The sequence below is a fragment of the Nannobrachium achirus genome (genome assembly GCF_963921795.1).
Source record: "Nannobrachium achirus genome assembly, chromosome: 15".
NCBI lineage: Eukaryota > Metazoa > Chordata > Actinopteri > Myctophiformes > Myctophidae > Nannobrachium > Nannobrachium achirus.
In genome coordinates, this window is record NC_137822.1 from 25,208,812 (window position 1) to 25,232,869 (window position 24,058).

General features: G+C 42.4%; 2 protein-coding genes across 3 annotated transcripts in view; both read left to right on the forward strand.

The window, feature by feature from the left end:
• Positions 1–7,964: 7,964 nt before the first annotated feature.
• clic3 (chloride intracellular channel 3) lies at positions 7,965–11,313 on the forward strand (the record flags this gene model as incomplete). Its single annotated transcript, XM_080743275.1, has 6 exons — positions 7,965–8,009; positions 9,465–9,574; positions 9,704–9,829; positions 9,967–10,073; positions 10,842–11,017; positions 11,149–11,313. Exons 1-6 carry the CDS (start codon positions 7,974–7,976, stop codon positions 11,311–11,313), a joined length of 720 nt encoding a protein of 239 aa, XP_080599401.1. The 5' UTR covers positions 7,965–7,973.
• A 3,015-nt stretch (positions 11,314–14,328) lies between these two features.
• The window catches only part of pnpla7a (patatin-like phospholipase domain containing 7a), a 67,918-nt gene continuing 58,188 nt past the window's right edge, over positions 14,329–24,058 (forward strand). For both annotated transcript variants that reach the window (XM_080743187.1, XM_080743188.1), the window contains exons 1-7: positions 14,329–14,426; positions 19,193–19,258; positions 19,567–19,641; positions 21,848–21,935; positions 22,440–22,522; positions 22,904–22,995; positions 23,563–23,703. In XM_080743187.1, coding sequence (XP_080599313.1) covers positions 19,202–19,258; positions 19,567–19,641; positions 21,848–21,935; positions 22,440–22,522; positions 22,904–22,995; positions 23,563–23,703 — 536 coding nt within the window. In that variant the 5' untranslated portion in view covers positions 14,329–14,426; positions 19,193–19,201. The remainder of the gene's footprint in view (positions 14,427–19,192; positions 19,259–19,566; positions 19,642–21,847; positions 21,936–22,439; positions 22,523–22,903; positions 22,996–23,562; positions 23,704–24,058) is intronic.

Below are 24,058 nucleotides of genomic sequence, written 5' to 3' on the forward strand. Positions count from 1 at the left end.
TGTCAAGGCCTGGAATCCACCAATCCGCCACCCAACAACGAAAATGACAGAAGAGGCACAAAGAATACAGAGAAAGGGATGTCTCCTCATTGAAGTAATTATTGTTACCTGTAGTGTCAACATGAGCCCTGTCAAAAGAAAAATAAATGGAATCAGGTTGTTATACGGGTTGGAATTACGTTTTCAGCAGGGCAGTCCAGGTTCAAGTGCTGTATGGTTGAGTTTGGTTGGACTGGTGGCTCAACCAGCTAACGATTCTAACATCCAGGGAATTGAACCCAAATTCAGTACCCATGCTGCATGTCATGCCTTCTCTATGCCCTCGACTTCCTGTCACAATTTTACGTTCCTATGTCAAAAGAGTTCAAACTTACATGCTGCGAGGAAGGACTCGCACACAGAACAAAAGAGGAGTTCAAACTACTGGCTTTTTAAATGTCTGTATTTGATACGTTACAGGGCTGTTACATGGTTAGAGAGAAAGAGAGAGAGAGAGAGAGAGAGAGAGAGAGAGAGAGAGAGATTTTGTCTTTATCATACTGTAGGTTACAATTAAGTTAAATAAATCTCTTTCAACAAACACTTTCTCACACCGATTTGGCATCAATTGCCTCTATTTTCTATTGTTCTTTTTTAACATAGGTTTATAATGATATTTTGTGCATGCTATAATAATTATAGTACACATAAAATCAATTATTATAGTAGGAATTGGCCCCACCCAAAACAAAACAAAAAGTAACAACTATCAAGTCTCCTCTTTTTGGGGCCTCAAACACTGAGGCATTTGGAACAGGATGTGGTCAAAGATTTATGGCGTTATGCACAGAATGAATCTGTACGTTTGTATTGCAAAATGCTGCTGTACTGAACGGATACAAAAGCAATGTACAATGATCACTTTTGAACATACAATGACCACTTTTTATATGCACGTGCCTTAGTTTTATATTCAGAATTATACCACAATACCAGAATATCAGTACTCGAAGACATTCTAAGACCACAAAGTCAAAGTACATGGTAACACACAGTCAAGTCAACCCCCAAAAGAAAACAAAAACAAAACTCCAATCTCCACTAACCTGATGAGCAATCTGTGATGTCCATAAAGATGATGATCAATTGAAGACAATCCAAAGAGAGTTGCTATGAGAGAAGGTTGGGTGTGTTATTTGATCTCTCTCTCTCTCTCTCTCTCTCTCTCTCTCTCTCTCTCTCTCTCTCTCTCTCTCTCTCTCTCTCTCTCTCTCTCTCTCTCTCTCTCTCTCTCTCTCTCTCTCTCCGCCTTACTCTTGTGACTTCTCTCTCTTGCCTAATTGTGGTGAAAACAGGAGTGTCCCATGTTTCATAACCCTATGTTGACTGAGAGAGGGACATTTAAATCAAATCAGTTGTCCACATATTTTTCAGTAAAATATAGGGCTGGATGTGACAGTGGGGTGTTAAGCAAGTTGGGGTGGTGAGTCATTTTGAGAGAAATGCCATAAACAAGTCATGATCAGTTGTTGTGAGCATGTAGATCTGTTATCAATTAAATATAAATATATTTGAACTTTATTGAAAATTTAAAAAATGACAGAATAGGGACAGCAGGGATAATGTGGCTAATGCATGCAGTTTTCTGTTCATAGAGACCTAATAAGCCTGGAGAAGCAGTGAACACCCTTACTTGTGGCTTTCAAAATGATCTCATGAAAAGTTTCGATTCCAAGTAAATGATGAATATCAGTACTGTATGTTTGCAGACTTATTCAAGTATTTCATTATTTTAGCAAATGTCTTTTGTGTGTGTGTGTGTGTGTGTGTGTGTGTGTGTGCGCGTGCGTGCGTGCGTGCGTGTGTGTGTGTGTGTTTCTATGTTATATTCTTAGGGTTTAAGTGTTTTTTTTAACCACTTAAACCAATGGAGGTCAGACTTCTCTCTAATTGATTGATTGATTGATTGATTGATTGATTGATTGATTGATTGAGGACTTACTGGAAGTTTGCATAGGAAAAGGTACTGTTTCATCATGACAAGTACACTGGTACAAGGTAAAAGAAAACGATAAACACTGCAATAAAGCCTCTGGGCTTGTTTCAATTGGGGTCCTTTTTTAAACTCATATAACATTGAATGATAGACAAATAAAACCCAGTACTATGCAGACAATATCATTAAAAAAACTGTCGTAAAACAAAAAAGATAAAATAAAAGGTATTTACTATTTACAGAGAGGTCAAGGGGAGGTACTACAGGCTATGTCTTTTTTTTTTACCAGTTTTGAATAGCAGCCGCCTGTAAGTGACTTTTCAGAGCAGTTTTAAAGGAGTTTAGGGATTTACACTCCTTGGCTTTAAGGCTTGGCTTGCCATGGTAGGCAACCCACCTAGGAGAAGGTCACTCTGAGGTAAAAACCAGGACTGTGAGAATTTGCGACCCCACAGCCCTTAAACTAGCATTGAAAAGCCAACCATGAAGAACAAAGTCATTTCAAATCCTATACTTCCAGCGGCGGGAGTCCGCAGGAGCACCGCGGCGGATGGTGGTGCTGGTCCCCCTTCCGGAGGGCATCATGACGACAGGACCTCAAACCCACGGGAACGAGGGAGGGTTCTGTCTGACCACAGCATCCCGTCCAATGCACTCATGCGTTGTCGGAGACCATTTGTAATGGGGACCTTCAACGCATGCACAGTGAGAGAAGAAGCTAGACTGGTGGAATTGGCACATTGTGCTGAAGAACAGGGGGTAGAGATCCTGGGAGTCCAGGAACACAGAAGAGTCCACACTAACACTAACGACCAGATAGTTTACTGCCAAGTGGAGAAACGCACGTTCATCACTGCATCTGCGTGGCGAAACAAGGCCCAGGCTGCAACAGGAGGCGTAGGACTAATGCTAGGCTCTCTAGCGCGCAGGGCCCTCCGACGGGTTCACAAGCACACCGAAAGGATCCTCATGGCTGAGTTCGCAGGTAACCCAGTGACAACAGTCATAGTGGTGTACTCGCCCACTAACACGGCAACACCTGAGGATGTTGAGAAGTTCTATGAGGACCTCACAACAGCAGTCCAAGGTGTCCCAGCGCACAACTTCCTGGCAATCCTTGGCGACTTCAACGCCAGGATCGGACAGGAGGATGCACCATTCCCATACCATGAGTCTACCAACCGCAACGGCGCATACCTCACAGCCCTTCTCATGGAACACCAGCTCCTGGCAGCGAACACCATGTTCAGGAAGAGAACAGGGAAGAGATGGACCTTCCGAGACCGAGCCACAAGGCCTGGGGAGCTACCCAGGCTATATCAGTTGGACTATATCCTAGTGAGGCAAAAGTGGAGGAATTCCATCCTGAATGCTGAGCCATACAGCACGTTCAGCTCTGTAGGCTCTGATCACCGTGTGGTCTCCATGAGGGTGCGACTGAGCCTCAGGGTCCCCAAGCCAAGCCCCAAGATTCGGCATGACTGGAAGGCACTCACGACCAATCCGGGCCTCCAAACCAGGTACACGGAGGAAGTCAGGAAGCGCTTTCGGCAGCTGGATAGGGGAGGAGAGCCAAGCCGTGAATATGGGAGATTCATCACAGCGAATGAGGAGGCGACCAGACTGTGCGTGCCAGTGCTGAACAGAGTAAGAGCACCACCACGGTCCAGACACCCGAAGGTTGTAGCAGCACGAGGCAGGATGGAGGAAGCACGACTCAACTTTGAGCGTGAACCAACAGAGGAGGGTCGCGAGACACTGAACGAAGCCAAACAGTCTCTCTTCAGCACCTACGACACCATCAAAGGGGAGGAAGTGATGGAAAGTGTGCGAAGAGTGCAGGCAGCGCAAGGTGAAAGGCAATACGGGGAGGCCTGGAAGGTAATAAATGAGATGACAGGGAGGAAGAGGGCCAAGGAGGGCCAGGTGGAAGGACACAGCCCAGAGGAGAGGGTGGCAACATGGTTCGACCACTTCCAGAGGCTCCTGGGAACATCAGTGGAAGAGGGAGAGGAGGAAAATATACCGACAGTCCTCCAGGGCCTGAACATCGACGACGGACCCTTCACAACCAGCGAGCTCGCCAGGGCAAAATCCACCCTGAGAGAGGGAAAAAGTGCTGGGCCTGATGGTATACCCCCAGAGGTCTTGAAGAACTGCGACCTAGACAACCTCATCCTAGACTTTTGCAACAATGCTCTACAGCACAACAAGCAACCTGAAATATGGTCTCTGTCTAACATCATCCCGGTGCCTAAAGCTGGAGACCTCTCAAAGCCAGACAACTACAGAGGCATCAGCCTGACATGTATCACTGCTAAGGTCTTCAACCGAATGATACTGAACAGGATACGGCATGCCATCGACCCTCACCTGAGAGAGAACCAAAATGGTTTTCGAGAGGAGAGAACAACCGTAGCACAGATCCTGGCATTAAGGAGATTAATAGAGGAGGTGAAAAAGAACAACCTAGCAGCTGTACTGTGCTTCATTGACTTCAAAAAGGCTTTTGATTCTATCCACAGAAGCAAGATGGTGAAGATCCTTGAGGCCTACAATGTCCCTCCCAACATTCTCCGGGCTATCGAGACCATGTACGCAAAAACAAGGGCCAAAGTGGTGACCCCAGATGGCAGCAGTGAGGTGTTTGACATCCGAGCTGGGGTAATGCAAGGAGACACCCTAGCCCCCTACCTCTTCATCATAGTTCTAGATTATGCGCTCAGGAAAGCCATAGGGGGACGGGAACAAGAGCTTGGCTTCACGCTAACACCAAGGAGGTCAAGACGGCATCCCGCAGTAGTTCTGACAGACCTGGACTATGCGGACGACATCAGCCTGCTCTCCGACAGCATGGAACAAGCACAAGAACTCCTGAACAGGGTGGAGATAGAGTGTGCCAAAGTTGGTCTCAGGCTAAACGCTAAGAAAACTGAGGTTATCACCTATAACCTACCTGATCACTCACCTCTGACAACAACAGAAGGAGCTGTGTTGAAGGAAGTCAAGGACTTCAAGTACCTGGGCGCATGGGTCGACTCAACTGAGAAAGACCTTAAAGTAAGGAAGGCACTCGCTTGGAGGGCCCTGAACGGCATGAACAGTGTATGGAACTCTAACCTCCCCCGCCAAATCAAACTTAGCTTCTTCTTTGCAACGGTGGAGTCTGTTCTCCTCTATGGCAGTGAATGCTGGACCCTGAAGCCAACCCTGCAGAAGTCTCTAGACGGGTGCTACACTAGAATGTTGCGTGCAGTACTCAACATCAACAGGAGTGCACATGTTACAAACGAGAGCCTGTATGAGGGAATACCAAAGGTAAGCGAGAAAATTGCCACCAGAAGAATGAGACTAGCAGGACACTGCCAAAGACACCAGGAGCTTCCAGCCAGCAAATTGGTACTGTGGGAGCCAACACACGGGCACCGGCCGCGAGGACGTCCCACAAAAACATACGTGGACATACTCAAGGAAGACGTAGGGACACAGAACACCAATGAGCTGGCCAGATGTATGGAGAACCGAGATGACTGGAAACAACGATGGAGGGCTCGTCTGAGGACGACCTAGATAGATAGATAGATAGCTTTAAGGCCTTCGGTAGGGAGTTCCACATGAGCCAATTCTGGGTTGGAACTTGGAAGTGATTTGTGGAGCTGCCACTGTTGTTGTGAGCATCTTTGACCTTTTGGAAGTATTTTGTCATGCCCGAGATGGAAGGTTAAGCAGAAGTAGAATCAGTTTGTTTTGGGCCTTTTATACAGAACTCTCCATTTCCCTCTCTGCACCAAGTAGGCCTATGCTTAACAGGAACAGGTGTTTGTAAATAGATTTTCTTATAGTTTCTGTTTCTTGTAGTCTTGAGTGTGAGTTCATTTTTACAGCCTCAGAGTTAAATCTACCCAATTACGGTGTATGTCATCATCGTAGGAAGGCAATGATGGAATAGGCCTATTGCAGATTCCCTTTATTCAAATAAAATGCTTGTGGTCAATATTTTTGTTATTGGATAGTGCTAATCATCAGGCATGAAGGGCATGCATGGTGACGAGACCTCTTAAATTCCAACCCATTGGCTCCAACCACTAGCCTAGTTCCAGACCCTGAATCGCTAGCCACACCAACGAAATGTAAATTCAGGCTGAGTGTCAGGATATCCAACCACTGCCCATAATGAGGAACTATGTGTGAAGTGTGAACTCCAGTGCACTCTCTCTCTCTCTCTCTCTCTCTCTCTCTCTCTCTCTCTCTCTCTCTCTCTCTCTCTCTCTCGCACAATACTCAGCTGTGCAAGGAACATGTGCATATAGCATTTTGTTTCCAATAAATAAATGAGCAATGCATTTGTACTGAATAAATGAATACATGTTTCAGAGCTATGTTAAATCTTTGTCCAGAATGACCACTAGATGGGAGTGTGCTGTAAAAATGTCCAGTTACCCAATACAATTGTTCATACAGTATTGACCTTTTTGTTTATAGTTACTAAAAGATGATGATAGCATTGATTCCTCACACATACTGTGTACACTGAGGATGACATTGATGTTAAATGCCTGCTTGTGATATATAAAGATTCCCAAGTTGGAAGTCACAGATAAGTGACACACGTATGTCACACTCAGACTTCATTTAGCACAGTGGTTCCCAAACCCTTGAAAAAAGAGAGATTTAACGACATTTGCCCGGGACCCAAACTCACTACTTCTTTATGGAATTTCTTAGATTTTTTTGTTTGTATGTATAAAATGTGTACAATTATTTATATGTTTTTATTGAAAAACAACCGTTTGAATATATATATATATATATATATATATATATACACACACACACACACACACACACACACACACACACACACACACACACACACACACACACACACACACACACACATATATATATTATATGTAGGAAAAATAAATATGATTTTAACTGTGACTCTCGTAAAAAATTGGTCTGCGACCGTACCCACAAATGGACCTTAAACGTTGTGAGATCTGGGGGGGGGGGGGGGTGTCAATGTACATGTGTGCATGCATGTTACTTTCTCTGCTTGTTTCATATTGTGGCCTTTTTGTATATGTCAGTATACATATATCCCCCTCCCTCCATAATCCCACTTTCACGAAGACAACATTAATGACATTTGAAAAATACCTATAAGATGAGAACAGTTTCAGTTTCACTCATGAATGCTGATCAACAGGTACGTGCCCAAAACAAACACAACAGAAGCTAGAAATATGACAGAGAGAGAGAGAGAGAGAGTGAGAGAGAGAGAGAGAGAGAGAGAGAGAGAGAGAGAGCGAGAGAGAGAGAGAGAGAGAGAGCTATCTTATAAACAGAGATAGCTATTATGTCATCAGGGAAGGGTAGACTCGCTAAACAGAGCGACAGGATGGAGGCGTAGGTATAAAGCAAGGAAGACATTGATAGAGATAATATGACAAGCAGGTGAAGGGAGAATCTAATGCTGTGAGGCTAGGCGGAGAGATCCAGCTCTACTAGTCGGACAGGTAAGTCCTGAGGGGGCGTGGCTGAACGCCGCCGGCTGACAGGTGTGGTAGGACTAGGAGACAGAGCGGAGAGCAGAGGAGAGGTGAGGAGAGGAGAGGAAGACACAGAAGAAAGGCTGGGAGTGAATCAAGGATAAAGGAATACAGGTGGGTTGAAATTTGAAAACTGTATTCACACAGTGACTTTTATTCCTGAGTGATTGAATTTACCGGTGGGAGGAAAAAAGACCTGTGAAGGTACATCTTTACATGTTCAGCATAGGCAAATTAACAGTCAGGATCTTGCTATGTAGTATAAGTATAATGACTTTGACTTCTGTCATCATCCAGTTGTGCTAATCATGTATGTCTCCGGTTGCTCTGCACTGCTGTTTGAACTCTTTCTGTTTCTGTAACCAACAGGTCTGGAGCAAAAGAGTGAGATATAAAGGAGAGATTGAGAAGAGAGGGAGAGAGAGAGAGAGAGAGAGGGGGTGATGGCAGAGGTGCCAAAGATTGAACTCTTCATTAAGGTAAGAACTACAATAGGTACAAGTTAAGTACAAGAGTACCAGTACTTAACTTGGGACTTATTGCTTAGACATCACAATATGTATCTTTATATACTCCTTTGAAGAAAATGCAAACAAGATGTATTGTAAGCAATCCTACAACAGCCGATATACTATTACTAGTAAGACGCCTCAGGGCGACAGCGATGTGGACATTAGGGATGTGGACATCAGGGATGTAGACATCAGGAATCTCCATATATGGGCATACAAGGGATTTGTTCCCCTGGCATCACAGATGTAGGGATGTGGACATCAGGGTCGTGGATATCAGGGATCTCCATAGTACAGTATTACATACTATTGTGGCTGTAGGTTAGTGGGTAGAGAGGCTAGCTGGTAATTTAGAAGGTCATAGAAGGTCATGTGTCCCAGAGCAAAACCCAACACTGCCTGCAATATTTTACTTTATTTACATACTATTGCCTCCTCCTATGTATGTTGTTTGTGAACAATGTGTTTATTTGACTATCTCTTTTGTTGCCAAGGGTCAGGATTTTAACTTGGATGTTTCTGTGCTATTTGCATTTCCAAGTTGGGTTGATTGTGATTAATAATCAGTAGCATACAGAATACTTTATACACAATGTTGGAAATAGTGTTGTTGTTGATAGAAAAACAAGGATTATTGAATATCTAGTTTCTTGCATTTCATGTACTGAGTACAGTCACAGTGTGAAAAGGCCATTTTAGCAGAAACTAAAAAGAGGCCTGTCCAGTTTGTAGACATGTGCTTTGTTTATGCCACTGCAGAAACTGTCAACACTTCCTGACATACCAGTGACGCACTAATATTGGATTGTGGAGAATACATAATCTTTATGCTGTATTATAAACAGCATACACAAAGTATAACTGATATATGAGCCTTTTATACTATACCTGATGCTTATAAGTGCAATAGCTTCCCCATAAGCAAAGATTGTCAGAGAAGATGAGAGCCTATCTGTGAAGGAGTTAATTTAGTCTTGATCCAGTATTGTATGTTTGCAAACTATATTTCCTTTACATTGATGACTGACAAGGTCTGACATGGATTTAAACCTGTATTAACCACATAAAACATAGCGTCTCTATTCTGGGCATGTCATAATAAGTGAACATGTTGTGAAAATAGCAGATCCACGAGCTCACAACGATTTGCAAGTTGACTATTTTTGCTATTGACTTAAACCCTATATATTTTAAGAGGCTAAAGTTATAGGTATAGCAATTGTTGTCCACTGTTGTTAATGGATGGGAACCGATGTGGTTCAACATTGATGTCTTTATCATGGTGCCAAATTAAAGTAATTAAGTCACACCAAGGCTGCTATTATATCTTTATATCTTTGAACATTGGATGCATTATTCTTTTTCCTCTTCCTTTGTGTGTGTGTGTGTGTGTGTGTGTGTGTGCGCGCGCGCGCGCACCAGGCCAGTGATGATGGCGAGAGTGTGGGAAATTGTCCATTCTGCCACAGACTCTTCATGATTCTCTGGTTGAAAGGAGCCAACTTCACCCTCACCACTGTAGATATGAGGAGGTGAGTCTTTCTTGTATCACATATAAACTGTGGTCTGACTTTCTTCAGAGAATGTCACTTGCATGCCCGCTGCCCTCTCAGATACCTGACTCAAGGTTGGATTTTTTTGTTTTTGTTTCTGTTGTATAGGGCTCCTGAGGTCCTGAAAGACCTGGCACCAGGGTCTCAGCCTCCCTTCCTCCTCTACGATGAAGAAGTCCGCACAGACACTAACAAGATTGAGGAGTTCCTGGAGGAGGCCCTGGCTCCGCCACAGTGAGACTCCACGCGCACACACACACACACACACACACACACACACACGCACACGCACACGCACACTCACGCACACTGTAGTCTGATTTTCCACAAGCACACATCACAGAATATAACTGTTCATTCTCCACTGGTAGGTATCCAAAGATGTCCTGTCGATACAAAGAGTCCAATGGAGCCGGTGATGACATCTTCCATAAATTCTCAGCATACATCAAGAATCCCAATCCTGGTCTCAATGACAGTAAGGCTAATCTTACTCTCCTTGCTATTGAACTTGGACTCCTTTGGTGTGACTTATTCAACTGCTTTAAGTCATGATATGACCTCAGAAAGCAGAAACTAAATCAGATTTGACTCAGTAAAACCCAGCGTCAGTAGCTTGTTCATAGATCAATGCCACTTTAAATGTATTAATATAACATGTCTACTATATTAGGCCTATCTGCCTTTCTGTAGTGTTAATTTAGCATAAACCTTTTAACTGGTGCCCAACTGTGGGATATTCAAATAGGGATGGCAGAGCTATAGATTCACTTGAATCAGAAAGGGAAAAAAGGAATTTACTTGGACATGTGTGGAAAGTCTTGAAAACAGCTCCTGCTAGATATACTGTATGGACACTGATTTGGGTAAGGATTAAGGAACAAAGACTGGGGATTGGCTGCTTGGAAGTTGTGAGTTAGATGTTTGTGCTATATCAGCCAGGTGATCACTTACCATATTTTTTGTAGTTTTACAATTATTTTGACTCTCCAAATGAAATTACAGCCTTTGTAGATTTAGTAAGGTAATTGAGGATTGGACATTTCGTTATTATTAGCCTACTAGACCACTATGTTTATAGGCTTTTTATTACTTGTTCTTCTAATAAACTTGTTAAACTTTCAAAATACATTTATAACTGATTAAAGTAGGCCTATACTCTGACAAAAAACTAAAACAAAATAAAACACCAGACCTGACTCACATCTCTGTCGGATGCACTTTTGTGAAAATGTTTGTCATTCAGTGCTAGAGAAGAAGTTCCTCAAGAGCTTGATGAAGTTGGACCAATACCTGCTGACCCCTCTCCCGCATGAGCTGGACCAGAACCCAGATGCCAACCAGTCCACACGGCACTATCTGGATGGAAACTCCCTGTCCTTGGCAGACTGTAACCTGCTTCCCAAACTCAACATAGTGAAGGTTAGCGATACAACATATTCTGCCATCTGGGACCAATTTGTCCACTGTAAATTATCTAATTGTATTAGAAAAACAATTCATAATAACACTAATAAAATAAATGTCAATATGTTTGTACTCCTATCCTCCAGGTGGTATGCAAGAAGTACCGTGACTTTGACATTCCGGAGGCCCTGACTGGTCTGACTCGCTACCTGAAGAAGGCATACGAGCAAGACGAGTTCCGTTACACCTGCCCCAATGACTCTGAGATCCTTTTGGCCTATCACTCTGTGGCCAAGTACCTCAACAAATAAATCCGGAGAGTGATGGAAAATGAGGAGTGAGTGGGAGAACAAAAAAAGGGTAAAGATACAGAGAAGAGGGATGGTTAAATTGTTTAACATAACTAGAAGGAGTTTTACATTTTCTGTTTGCTTGTGTGAATGATGATGAACAAAGTTTGTAATTATGTGTGTCTAAGCATTTTTGTGTTTGTGTATTGGGTTATAATCTAGCTGACACATGCAGCTAAAATGTTGCCCCCCCCAAAATTATCTGGATTTCTTATTCTACCCCTGTAAAAGAGAGAGGAAGCACTATAAAGGAAATGCCAGAAAATATTTGTTTTATGTCTGTATGTGAATGTATGAAGTCAATCTTCAGCCTACTGTACAGTATGTAACTGCTAATTAGTAATTCAGCCGATTTTGTTGAGAAATCAGTTACACTTTGAAACAGATTTGTGTTATTTAGTGTTTTAAGAAGGATTTGGAAGGATATGAAATGATATATGGGGCAATTATGGCAACGCACATAGTCTAGCCTGTGGAATAGTATTTAAACTAATATGCTCAGCTATACCATTTACTTTTGTATGACTTTTCATTGAGAGTCTGCATCTTTATCATAGTAACAAATATATATATATATATATCTTTTGGATGTCAAACACCATCCAATCTTATATCATGTTTTTATATTATTTTTGCCATGTATAATAAAAAGGAATTGAAAATAGAGTTGAACATGTACTGAATCCGTCAAACACCATCCAATCTTATATCATGTTTTTATATTTTTGCCATGTATAATAAAAAGGAATTGAACCTAGTGTTGAACATGTACTGAATCCGATAGACATGTCTATTGCCTCTCAGTATGCCTAATGAATATGAACTTGATATGGTCCAAATACTGAATGTGCTTAATCTGATGCAGAAAACAAGAAATGAAGGGAGAGAGGAGCAAAAGGATGTGAAATAGCTAATGGTGAGAAGAGTGGACAAATAGTTGACTAATGACTAAGAAGAGTGGACAAATAGTTGACTAATGACTAAGGCCTCTACAGATGGCAAGAGATAAAGACATACTAAGACATTTTTGTGCAAAACAAATGCTTGCAATGGATTCAGCATCATGACAAACCCCTATAGACCCCTCACATCCTACTTAAAGCAGATGTTTTTCTGGGTATTTTCCTCCTGTATAGAAAGTCGATGGGAGCCCAACTTGATTTGGCCGCTGTGGCGACCCCGAAGGTCACCGACTCGGGCGCCCTAGCTAAATCATTAGAGCATGCCCTGGGCTACATCTGTGCAAAACTTTGCGCTTTTAGACTGATTAGCACGAAATTACCATTCTATCTCCCTAAGGCCCCCGACTAGTATGAAAAGTGAAGGATCAAATGTTGCAGTTTTAGGAGCAGGCCTGTGTTGTAGGCCTAGTCCAGCTAAAATAGTCACTGGTCTGGTCCATAAGATGTTAACAAGGCTGGAGTCATAAGAAAGGCATTAAAATCACATTCTATAAAACCAAGTTGTAGCCTCACATGACTGCATGAACACATGGGGCTCAAGAGCCATCTTACAGTTACATTATGTGCAATTATATTCTCATCTTCTGATAAAGAGCAAAACTGGTTGCTAATGTGGCTGTGCTGTGCATGACTAAACATTAGACAATTCACTGACACCTACCTACACAATCTTAAACTTTTAAACAGTCTAGTTTGAGCAGCAGTGCAGTGCAATACCCCTGGCTGGATTTGTCTGTTAGCTATAACCAGCATGACACATTTTGTATCATAGATTCATACCATCATATACTCACACTCTCACAGGCTTATGGTAGTAGTATAATATATTTATAGTTCAGAGCAGACTGCAGATAAACCACCTAAATGAACAAAACGAACGAATGAATGAACCAAGCAACCAAATTAAGTGAACGCGCAGCGCCATCCAGTGGCGAAAGGTAATGTCCTCGGAGAACGGGTGTTCAAAAATGGACATAATAGACACACACAATTTATATATATATATATTATATATATATATATATATATATATATATTATATATATATATATATATATATATATATATATAAATTTTTTTGTTATTTTTTTTTTTGTTATGTGTACCATAACAGATTGTTCATTATTGTGTTGTTATGGTGTAACTGAGGTGAATGCTGAACATTTACCATGAATGAAATGAACACACGGCGGGGATCTGTGCAACATACCCTAACTGTTATAAAGAAAAAGATGTGGGTTACATTCAGGGTTGTCAACATTGGACTGTCAGAATCCAGGAGATTTATTTTTGGGGGGCGCGCGGAACTCCCCAACCGGGGTCTGGGGGGTCCTCTCCCCAAAACGTATTAATAGATATTTTTTCCTGTGTTCTGTTGAATTTTGTGCATGTTTGATACATTTATCAGGCTTACTTTACTAGCATGGGTACAATTTCAGCCTTAAAATGCCAAATGTTGTTGTACAGATTTGATGACTGAAGCAAAAGGACATCTTTGATAATGATTTCTCATCTTTAAGTCATTACTTAAGTGAATATCTGTATGATCTTTCTTGCATGCATTGCCCCCACCCCTAAAGCGGGGGGTCTGGGGGTCCTCCCCCAGAAAAATGTTAACATAGTAGATGTAATTTCCTGTGTTCTGGTGAATTTTGGGAGTTTGATACAAAATCCAGGAGAAATCCAGGAGATTTGCCAATCCAGGAGACTCCCAGGAGAGGGGTTCAAAATCCAGGAGACTCCTGGGAAAACCAGGAGAGTTGACAGGCCTGGTTACATTTGCTTAATGCTTTGCTTCGTACATGCAGAAAAGGGGGCGGAGGGGCGGCCCAATGTAAACAGGAACCTTTTTGACAAGGCTGTCTTTTAGCCGCATATGATTGGTTAGCCACGATTTACCGTATCACAGCAACGAGAGATTCCAGAGCAGCCATTGGTCCTGTAGGGTTAAATGGGTGGAGCCAAACAACTGAAGCGACACCGTCAACACAGGAAAAGTAAGTTAGTTGTCAATTATTAGCCTGTTAGCTTTTCTCTCTGCACCATTGGCAGTTGTTTGGAGTTAATTAATCGTCCGCCTCTCTGCAACATCATTTGCTGTTGGATTTGTAGGTAATTATGATCATGATCACTTGCAGCCTGCTAACTTTAGGCAGCTAACTTAGTTTGATTGATTGAAGACTTTATTAGAAGTTTGCATAGGAAAAGGTACAGTTTCATGACGGTACAGTTCACTGGTACAAGGTCTACTAAAAGGAGATCCATGAAAAGACTAAGCTTATTTCCACTGGAAACCATTTAAGTATCTCATATAACATTGAATGACAGACAGATAGAACACAGTACTATGCAGTAGATATGTAAAGAAAAACAAAACAAAGACAGTAATTCTTAAACAAACAGTATATACAAAGAAGGGGCAGGGGAGGGTAGGGTTGGGGCTAGGTTCATTATTACCAGTTGCGAACGGCTGCTGCCTGTAAGTGGCTTTTCAGGGCAATTTTAAAGGATGCAAGTGATCCACACTCCTTTATGGCCTTCGGTAAGGCTTTCCACATTTTGGTGGTATAGCAGAAAAAAGAGTTTGACCCTTTGTTGGTTTTGACTCTGGGTTGAAAGTGATCTGTGGCGCTGCCTCTGGTGTTGTAATTATGGACATCCTTAATGTTTATAAAGTATTTTGACAGGTACTTGGGTATCATAGTGGTGTAGTGTATCTTGTACACCAGGCCCATTGCAAGCTGCTGTACTCTGTCATCTACTCTGAGCCACCCCACTCTTAATTGGTGAGTAGCGGTGAGGTGAGTCTGATAGGGAAGGCTAAGCAGGACCCTAATTAGTTTATTTTGGGCTGTTTGGAGTTTAGTTTTCAGGGCTTGTGGGGCGTCACGATACCATACGTGGACTCCGTAGTCAAAGAGGGGCTGGATTATTGCACCAGCTATGGTCTTCAGTGTGTTAAAATTGACCATCGGGGCTATCCTCTGTAGGAAACGAGTTCGTTGGTTGATTTTATTTATTACTTTAGAAGTCATCTTTTCACTGGAAAGATTAGCTTCCAGGATACATCCTAAATAAGAGATTTCGTTTTTTCGTGTTATGACCTTGTCACCCACTTTGATTGTGAAGTTATCGACCTTTTTGAGGTTATGATTTGTTCCAAAGAGGATGGACTCCGTTTTTCCCAGGTGAATTGATAATTTGTTGTCGTTAAGCCATGTGCAGATCTTACTTAGTTCAGAGTTAAGTGTCTTCTCAACCTGCAAGTGGTCCTTGCCCGAGACTAGGAGAGCCGAGTCATCCGCGAACAGGAACAGGTTGCAGTCACAAGCAGATGCCATGTCGTTCACGTATATTAGGAACAACAGAGGCCCCAGTATGCTACCTTGAGGAACACCACAGCTTACTGGGAGGGGGGGGGACATGGTACCGTTAATCTCCACCACCTGTTCCCTCCCCACCAGGTAAGATTGCATCCAACTCACTGCTGCGCTGTCAAGACCGATGGCTTTTAGTTTCTCAATCAGAATAGAATGATTTACGGTATCAAATGCCTTCTGGAGGTCCATCATGACCATGCCGCTATATTTGCCGTCATCCGCTTCGCGTTTGATTTGGTCAGTCAAATAGAGAAGGCATGTGTCGGTGGAATGAGATTTTCTGAATCCAGATTGGAACTCGTAAATCAGATTATTCTCATCGAGATATCTTGCAATCTGTTCGTAGACTATTTTCTCCATGACTTTGGATATGGAGCTGAGAATGGAAACGGGACGGTAGTTTCCAGGGTCTAGTTTGCTACCTTTTTTATGCAGGGGGGTTACTTTTGCTAGTTTGAAGTCCTGTGGGACATGACCCTGTTCGATGGAAAGGTTAATTATGTGGGTAATGATTGGAGCAATGGTGGCGGCTGAATCTCTGAGAAATCTAGCTGGAATTTTATCAAGGCCAGTGGCCTTGTGCTGAGGTAGGGCGCTCAGTTTTTTAAACACTTCATCAGTTGTCACTGTGGCAAGTTTAAAACTGTCTTTTATGACACCCAGTTTATTGTAGTATTTCTTAACAAAATTTATACCATACCGCCCAGATGGGGCGACCAGTCTTTCAACCAGTGAATGGGCCATGGTGGTAAAGGTTTTGTTAAGATGGGTAGCTACTTCACATTTGTCAGAAATGAGAGCGGCGTCCGTTTTGATGTTTATGCTGTGGCATATGTTTTTAGATTTTAAGCCTAATTGGTTGTTAAGCAACTTCCATAGGTCTCGTGGTTTATTTTTGTATTCGTCGATTTTGGTGTCGATGTAGTCTTTTTGGGCGGATCTACATAGTGCGATCGTCTGGTTTCTGAGTTTCTTGCACTGAGCAGTAAGATGTTTGATTTGGATCTTGAGGTCAGGGTTGAATTTTTTCCTAAGCTTTTTGCAACACTTACGTTTTTCATCGTACTTTTTGTCTCTGAGTTTAGCTGATTCGGCTATATCTGAGTTATACCATGGCTCTTGGCGGGCTTTAACCCTGGTGGTTTGCAAGGGGGCCACGTCGTCTAGAGCATTGGTCAATTTGGTTTTAAAACCACACCATGCTCCTTCGACATTTGTACAATTCAGTTCAGAAGAAAAGTCAGTATTCGCTAGTGTGTGATTTAATGCCTCACTGGAGTAGTTTTTGAGGCTTCTAGCTACCACTGTTTTGTGACCACTAGCCTTGGGTTTGTGTATTTTACGCGTACAGTAGATCATGTAATGATCACTAAGACCGCATACAATAGCCCCGCTAGCGGTGACTTTGGATTTGTCTGTGGTTACGATGAGATCTATGAGGGTTTGGGAGTGCTCCGTCACCCTGGTAGGTACGGTAACGAGCTGAGTGAGACCATATTGATTACATAACCCATTAAAGGACTTGAACAGGGGTGCTTCTTTACGCAAAGCACAAACATTCCAGTCGCCCAAAGCATAATACTCAATACCGTCCACCTTTGCTAAGCTCTCCTCAAACAGCTCAAAGAAGTCATTCTGGTCAGGGGGTCTATAGACTGCGCATATTAGTATATTTTTAGCATGTTCAAAAATTATCTCGACCCATACAGTTTCAAGAGAGCTGTGGTGTAGGTCAGGGCGAATGATAAAATTTAAATCATTGTGAATATACATGCAAACACCGCCTCCCTTCCTGTTCCTATCATTCCTAATGACAGTGTAATTGGCTATTTCAATGCTAGTATCTGAGAATGAGTCATCGAGTTTAGTCTCTGAGAAGGTTAAAATGTGTACCTTACCATCAAGAAACATAGCTTTGATTTGTTCCAGTTTGGGTTTCAAACTGTTGATGTTGAGATGAATCATTTTCAGTCCTCTTTTCACAAAAGTACCTTTCATGTCTGAGGTGTTCAAATAGCCATTATCAGGGCTGGGGGAGGGGGTTTCCCCTGTGTGTGAGTCCACATCCGTGTGTATTGGGGGTAGGGGGGCGCTGGGGGTGGGGGGGAGGTCATGTCCCGTTGATGTCTGAGAACCTAGACAATGGGATATCCAGCTTCTTTCATCGGCGCGAGGTGTCGAGGTGGCGGCGCCGGCGCAGATTGTATCAAAGCCGAGGTACGCCAACAGCCATGATTGGTTTCGATCCCTGGGGGGTGGCGGGGCCAGCGGGGGGACATCCTGCTCGGTGGTACTGGTAATCTCCGGGGATCCGACTGCCGCGAACTGGGCACCAACAGCCACGATGTCGGGTGGTGGAGCCGGCGCGGGGGTGAACACACCGACGTCCGAGGTGCTCCGTGGGTCGGGTGGTCCCTCGTGGATCCGTGGTTCCTCCGAGTTGGCCGTGTTGGTAACCTCACTGGTCGACAATGGCGATGAGTCGACCGTGGAAAGACCATCCGCGGCTGCGAGAACGGCGGCGAGTCTGCGAGTCATCTGTCGGGTTGCAACCGGGCCAGGGTGGGTCTCTATATCTCCACAGAGTAGCAGCAAAAAGTAAATACAGGACCTTCTGTCCATACTACTGCCAACTGGGGGTTTGTTCTTTGTTGAGATCAGCGCACCAAAGACAGTCATTCTCCCGTAGCCAAGGTGTTTGGATTCCGACCCACCGTGGAGATAAAAATCACTGTGTGATTCCTCTCTGTCCTGCACATAATCCATCGTATCCAAGTTATGTGGGATCCACGGTGAACTCAAGCATGAGTCGGTAAACCATACGAGAAACGTTAGAAAAGATAAAAATATCCATCCCTTTGTCCCTGGTGAGTAGTTTACTGGCGCGCGGCGGCGGCTCCGGCGAGAAGTTGAGGAGCGAGAAAAAACGCGTCCGACCTGCATGGCTGCTGGCTCATCTCGTTGTAATGTTATTATTAAAATGCCATATTAGTAACGTATAGTAACAAGCAAATTAGCCAAGATGTGTTCATGCCATGGCAGTGTAATTGTATCTGCTTGACATATCACATATCATATACTAGCATACATTATTTGTAGCTCTGCTCCATTACATTAGACAGAGTGAGAACTCTACATTGAGTTAGGTTATGTGTGTGTCCTAGTAGGAGACAAAATAATAACGCACTTCGGCTCTTGCAAGAAGTTCACTCTGAAGTAGTTCCTTCTTAAATTAATCGTCTTGGGAAAACTTGTGTCCAATCTGCTCTACTTTTCCTACTGTTGCATTTTGGTGTTCAGCAGGATTGAACTTCGTCCTCGTTCATAGCCTACGGGGTAATGTAATATTGGAAAATATACCGCGTCCTGTTTGCTATGTCCTGGGTCCTGACCTAGAATAGATCACATGGTGAACATACTTCTCCATTTTACTCACAGTTCTTCTAAGCTGTCAGCTGAATGATGCTTTTTTGTTGTTGGTATTATAATATTACTCAGGTTTACAGGATGGCCCTGGAATCTTGCCAGGGAGAAGATGGGGATCTGTGCAGCTGGGCTACTTCAGTGAGTGACATCATCAGCACGCTCATATACAAATTAATAAAGATATGATATTTATAGCACATTATACTACTCGCATTTTATGTTATAATCGTAATTAATTAAACACGTGTTTATTTGCATATGAAATCTGTCTACACTGGCATGCACTATGCACACATTCAAGCTATATTCTGTTTATGAACAATAACAACAGACACATTGATTGGTTTAGTGATCACTTTCACTTTTAGCAGTCACAGATGGGTATGTCTTATAGTTGCTAATGTCTTACTATTATGTTATTATTATATTTGTATTTGTTCTCTTAGATGTTGGCGAACAGCAGGAATGACATTAGAGCACGAGTTTTACAGTTTGTGGAGGAGAGAATGCAGACAACCATGGTATGAGATAAACAAACCTACCTTGACTGCTGCCAATTACTGCTCCTAAAACAGCAGGGATTGATAACAAACTTTGAAGAAAACCTAACAAGACACATAGTATTCATATTTAAACGAGGATACTGTATACCGAGTCATAAACGTTCTCCTCCATGACGTAGTCATGGAAGACTGATTATCTTAATTATCGTACAATCGAGCTTGAATATTTTGCAGTGACAAAAGGAAGGAAGCTTCCAAGCATTTAATTGTTTTTACCTTGACCTTGCTCATGGTAGCCACTGAAGTTAATGTAAGTCAAGAATGTGACCAGACCTCATTTAGACCATGTTTTTGTGCAGACCTTTGATTGGCCTAAACTTGGAACATTTGCACTTACCACCAGTTTTTCTTTATTACATGTTTGGTGAATGAGTCACTCTAATGTTTAAAGCCCATTAAAACCGCAAAAGTATTTGGATAATGTTTTATGTTTGAGTTGGCTATTCAAAAATGGCAGATATACAAGCTGCAAGCTTTTACATCTGCTATCTTTGAACATCTTTGAAACATCTTGGAAGTGTGAGAACTACTGATTTAGAAGGCATTTGTAGAATCGGCCTCAGGTCTCAATGGGTGTATTATCATTACACGCTCAAATAAACACAGAGATATCTCATATCTCATATCCCCCTGTGAGAGCTGAAACATGCTTTCAGCTATGCTGCACCATTCTCTTGAAATCTACTAAAAACAGATTCGAAGCCAGATTCCCATGTTGGAATAACAAACAAATTGGACACCTGCTTGCCAGCTTTTACAGTATGAACTGATTATCTTGTTACTTGCGCTAGCAGAGCGCACAAGTACTGCGATCACTGCTGTCTGTATCCAGCCGACAGTACAAAGTCTGCTGTCTGTATGTGTGTGCTCCTGACCGTACAAAGGTAGGGCCTTTAGTAGGGCTGTCACAATTATTACATAATCGTCTAATCGTGATTATTTGACATTATCGCAATTATTTTGTCACAATCGTCATAATCGTGAATGTTGAAAAATTTTAGAAATAGTGGAAATAGCAGATCTACAAGCTCACAACGCGTCGCATCACGACACGTTGTGAGCTTGTAGATCGGCTATTTCCTCTATCAATGTTATTTTTTAAGTAGTAAGTTGTCAAATATGTCAGTAATGTATTTGTATATTTAGGTTATGTGTCATGTCTACCATATGCAACTTCAAAGCCTAAAAGCCAAACAGAAAAGCCAAACAGAAATGTAATTATCAACGACAAATACACAATTAAATCGTTAATCGCCAATTATTTGAGTGACAATTAATCGTCATGTAAAATGTCATATCGTGACAGCCCTAGCCTTTAGCCATAGCCTGGAGCCAGCCTGTTCGCTCCGTTCCCCGACTTTTTAATGTCTCTCCGCATCACAGTCTGGAAAGGCTCCTATCTCCAAGCGGAGGTGGGACATAGGAGCGGGATTCACACAGCCATGGCTTCCGATTGGTCTTTGGTGATGTCTGTCAAACACACCAGCGTTTATCCTTGGTCAAAAGCCGCACGGAAAGCCCTCCTCGCGTGTGTATTGGCTGGCTGAGGACGCAGCTACCTTGATTCGTTGTAACAACACCACGTGGCTTTCCAGCCACTGCGGCTTCCGATTGGTCTGTGGTGCGGGGCGGGACGAATACACCAGTCTGTATTGGCTGGCTGATGACGTAGCTACCCTAACTCTGCTCTGATTCGTTGGAACAACACCCAATCAGCAACGACCTCGCTACGTCACAACGGACGTTCAGTAATGCGAGTCAACTGAGTATTTTCCAGACTGTGATGCGAGAGACATAAACAAATCGCGGAACGGCGCGAACATGTAGGTTCCAGGCTACTTTAGCCAATGAGGGAGCAGCGTTCTCGGTGACGTCACCACCAAACACCACCCACATACCTATCACCGATCGCAGTACTTGCGCGCTCTGCTGGCGCACAAGTAGGCCATATAGGAGACACGAGTGCACGAGGTGCAAGTTGACACCTCGACAGAGTGCAGTCTAGTTTTTATTTGTAAACGTTTTGCTGTTTCAAATCTGTAAAGAACTATTGATTTCAAGTGTCCTTTCTGCTATGTCCTTTGATTCAGCTTGCATCATTTTCATGTGTAAATATTCTTATTGCTGCTGTGCTCTTGTCTGCCCTATGAATCACACTTTACAGCTCACTGGCGTACTGATTGGGGCTGCTGTTGCAGTGACTCTGATTGGTATTGTGGTGCTTTTCCTGTACAGAAGATACAGTCTGACCAGTGAGTTATGTTCTTCCTGCACTACGTAATGCAGTCAGTCAGTGTAATGCACCCTTTCTTATTTCTCTGTTAAATACTCTATTCTAATTGGTCAATCAAGGCTTTCTCTGATGATTAAACCCCTTCAAGCGTGAAGCAGGATCTGTCATCCGACCTGATGCGTCACCCTGTCAGGCTTATTTTGCAGCAATAATCGTCTCATTGTGGGGTCGCCTGAAAGTACATGATATCTTATGTAGTATAATTTATTTTGGTTTGTTTTTTACTTTCTTCTGAGTCTCTGAGATTGACATGGTTCATTTGAGGGCGACCTGTTGTTTCTCTAAGCTGCTTAAGAATGTACCCTTTAAGTAAGAAGTAAGAAGTTTAACTGTGTGTGTGTGTGTGTGTGTGTGTGTGTGTGTGTGTGTGTGTGTGTGTGTGTGTGTGTGTGTGTGTGTCTGTGTGTCTGTGTGTCTGTGTGTGTGTGTGTGTGTGTGTGTGTGTGTGTGTGTGTGTGTCAAGGTGTACACCAGGCTGGTGAACCTCACTATCGCTTCAGAAAGAGGGATAAAGTGCTCTTTTATGGGAGGAAGATAATGCGAAAGGTTCTTTAATATTCATTCACTCACTCACTCACAAATATACATACATTTCACAGACACTCACAAAGTGTATGTTCAATGTGTGTAACCCATGTCTTTGGTATTTAAGAGTAGGTCTATTTAGTAGCATGTTGTCACTGGTTTGAGTTTGAGTATTTCAAGACAAAAAAAAAAAAAGCATGTATTTGGGATATGTCATCAGTTAGCTGCATCTTGTAATCTTTTATGCATTAAGTAAAAACAGCACCCCATCTTGAAAAGCTTCTGTGGATAACTGGATATTTCTAACTTGATTAATTTCAACCACAACGAGACACATTTTATGTTCTTGTCAGTATTGAAAACGGCCAAAAAGTTGTAACTTTACTTTTTTTGTTCATGCAGGTCCAGACCCTGTCATCTGCACCCTCCGCCTCAGTCTCCAAAACGACACAACGCATACGGAAAAGAACCAAAGTTCTCAGCATAGCGCACAAGTATGATCCGTTATTAACTTGATTGGCGTGGTGGAAAAAGTACTCACATTTCTTACTTAAGTAAAAGTATCTCTAAAAGTACAAAACTATTGGTATTAAAATGTACTTAAAGTAGAAAAATAAAAAGTACCCATTGTGCAGAAATGTCCCATTTCACATGTTCAAAAGTGTCTAATAAAATCTCTTGAAAATAGCCGACAGATCTACAAGCTCACAATGCATTGTGAGCTGCTAATTTCAAACATATATATAGGGTTGAAGTGGTTTGTGTGTTTGGTTTTAATAATCTAAATCTACAAAGTAACTTGTAAATCATGTTTTCATATAATTGTAGTGGAGTAAAAGTACAATATTTGCCTCTGAGATGTAGTGGAGTAGAAGTAAGAGTATTGAAATTTGGAAATACTCCATTAAAGTAAAAATACCTCAACATTGTACTTAAGTACAAAACCTGAGTAGGTGTACTTATTTACTTTACACCACTGCTTGTTTGTATGTGCATGCATCCATGGAACTCATGGAATTTGTTTAGTAATGACATTTGTGGATGTTTGCATGTCTTAACAGAATCCTTAGAATTCGTAAGGACCCTCCCACCTTGCAGCCCAAGGAGCCCCCTCCCTCCCTGTTGGAAGCTGACCTCACAGAGTTTGATGTGCAGAGCTCCAACTTGCCCTCCGAGGTTCTCTACATGCTCAAAAATGTCAGGTAATGCCAGTGACTCTGGAGATGGATAAATCCATTTTCCTTCACAGCAACCCATTGCTGTAGGCAGGTTTTCATTTCCTGGTGACTTCATCTCCCAAAGGATTATACCAGAAAAATATACAAAATTATACAACAGGTTGTTCCAACCAAGCAATCTGATTGGTTGAAATAGCTATTTGCCCGTGCGAACGAGCATTACCACACTGGTCTAAACAAATGTAAACTAATTAGCTGTCCTGCCCCTGCACTATGCTAAGCAGCTACTCTAGCAGTTTTCATGGGAAGTTCAGGTACATAGTAGCTAAATCTGTCATTATCCTAATTACAATGAAATGGAGCTGACGTGTTTTTTATT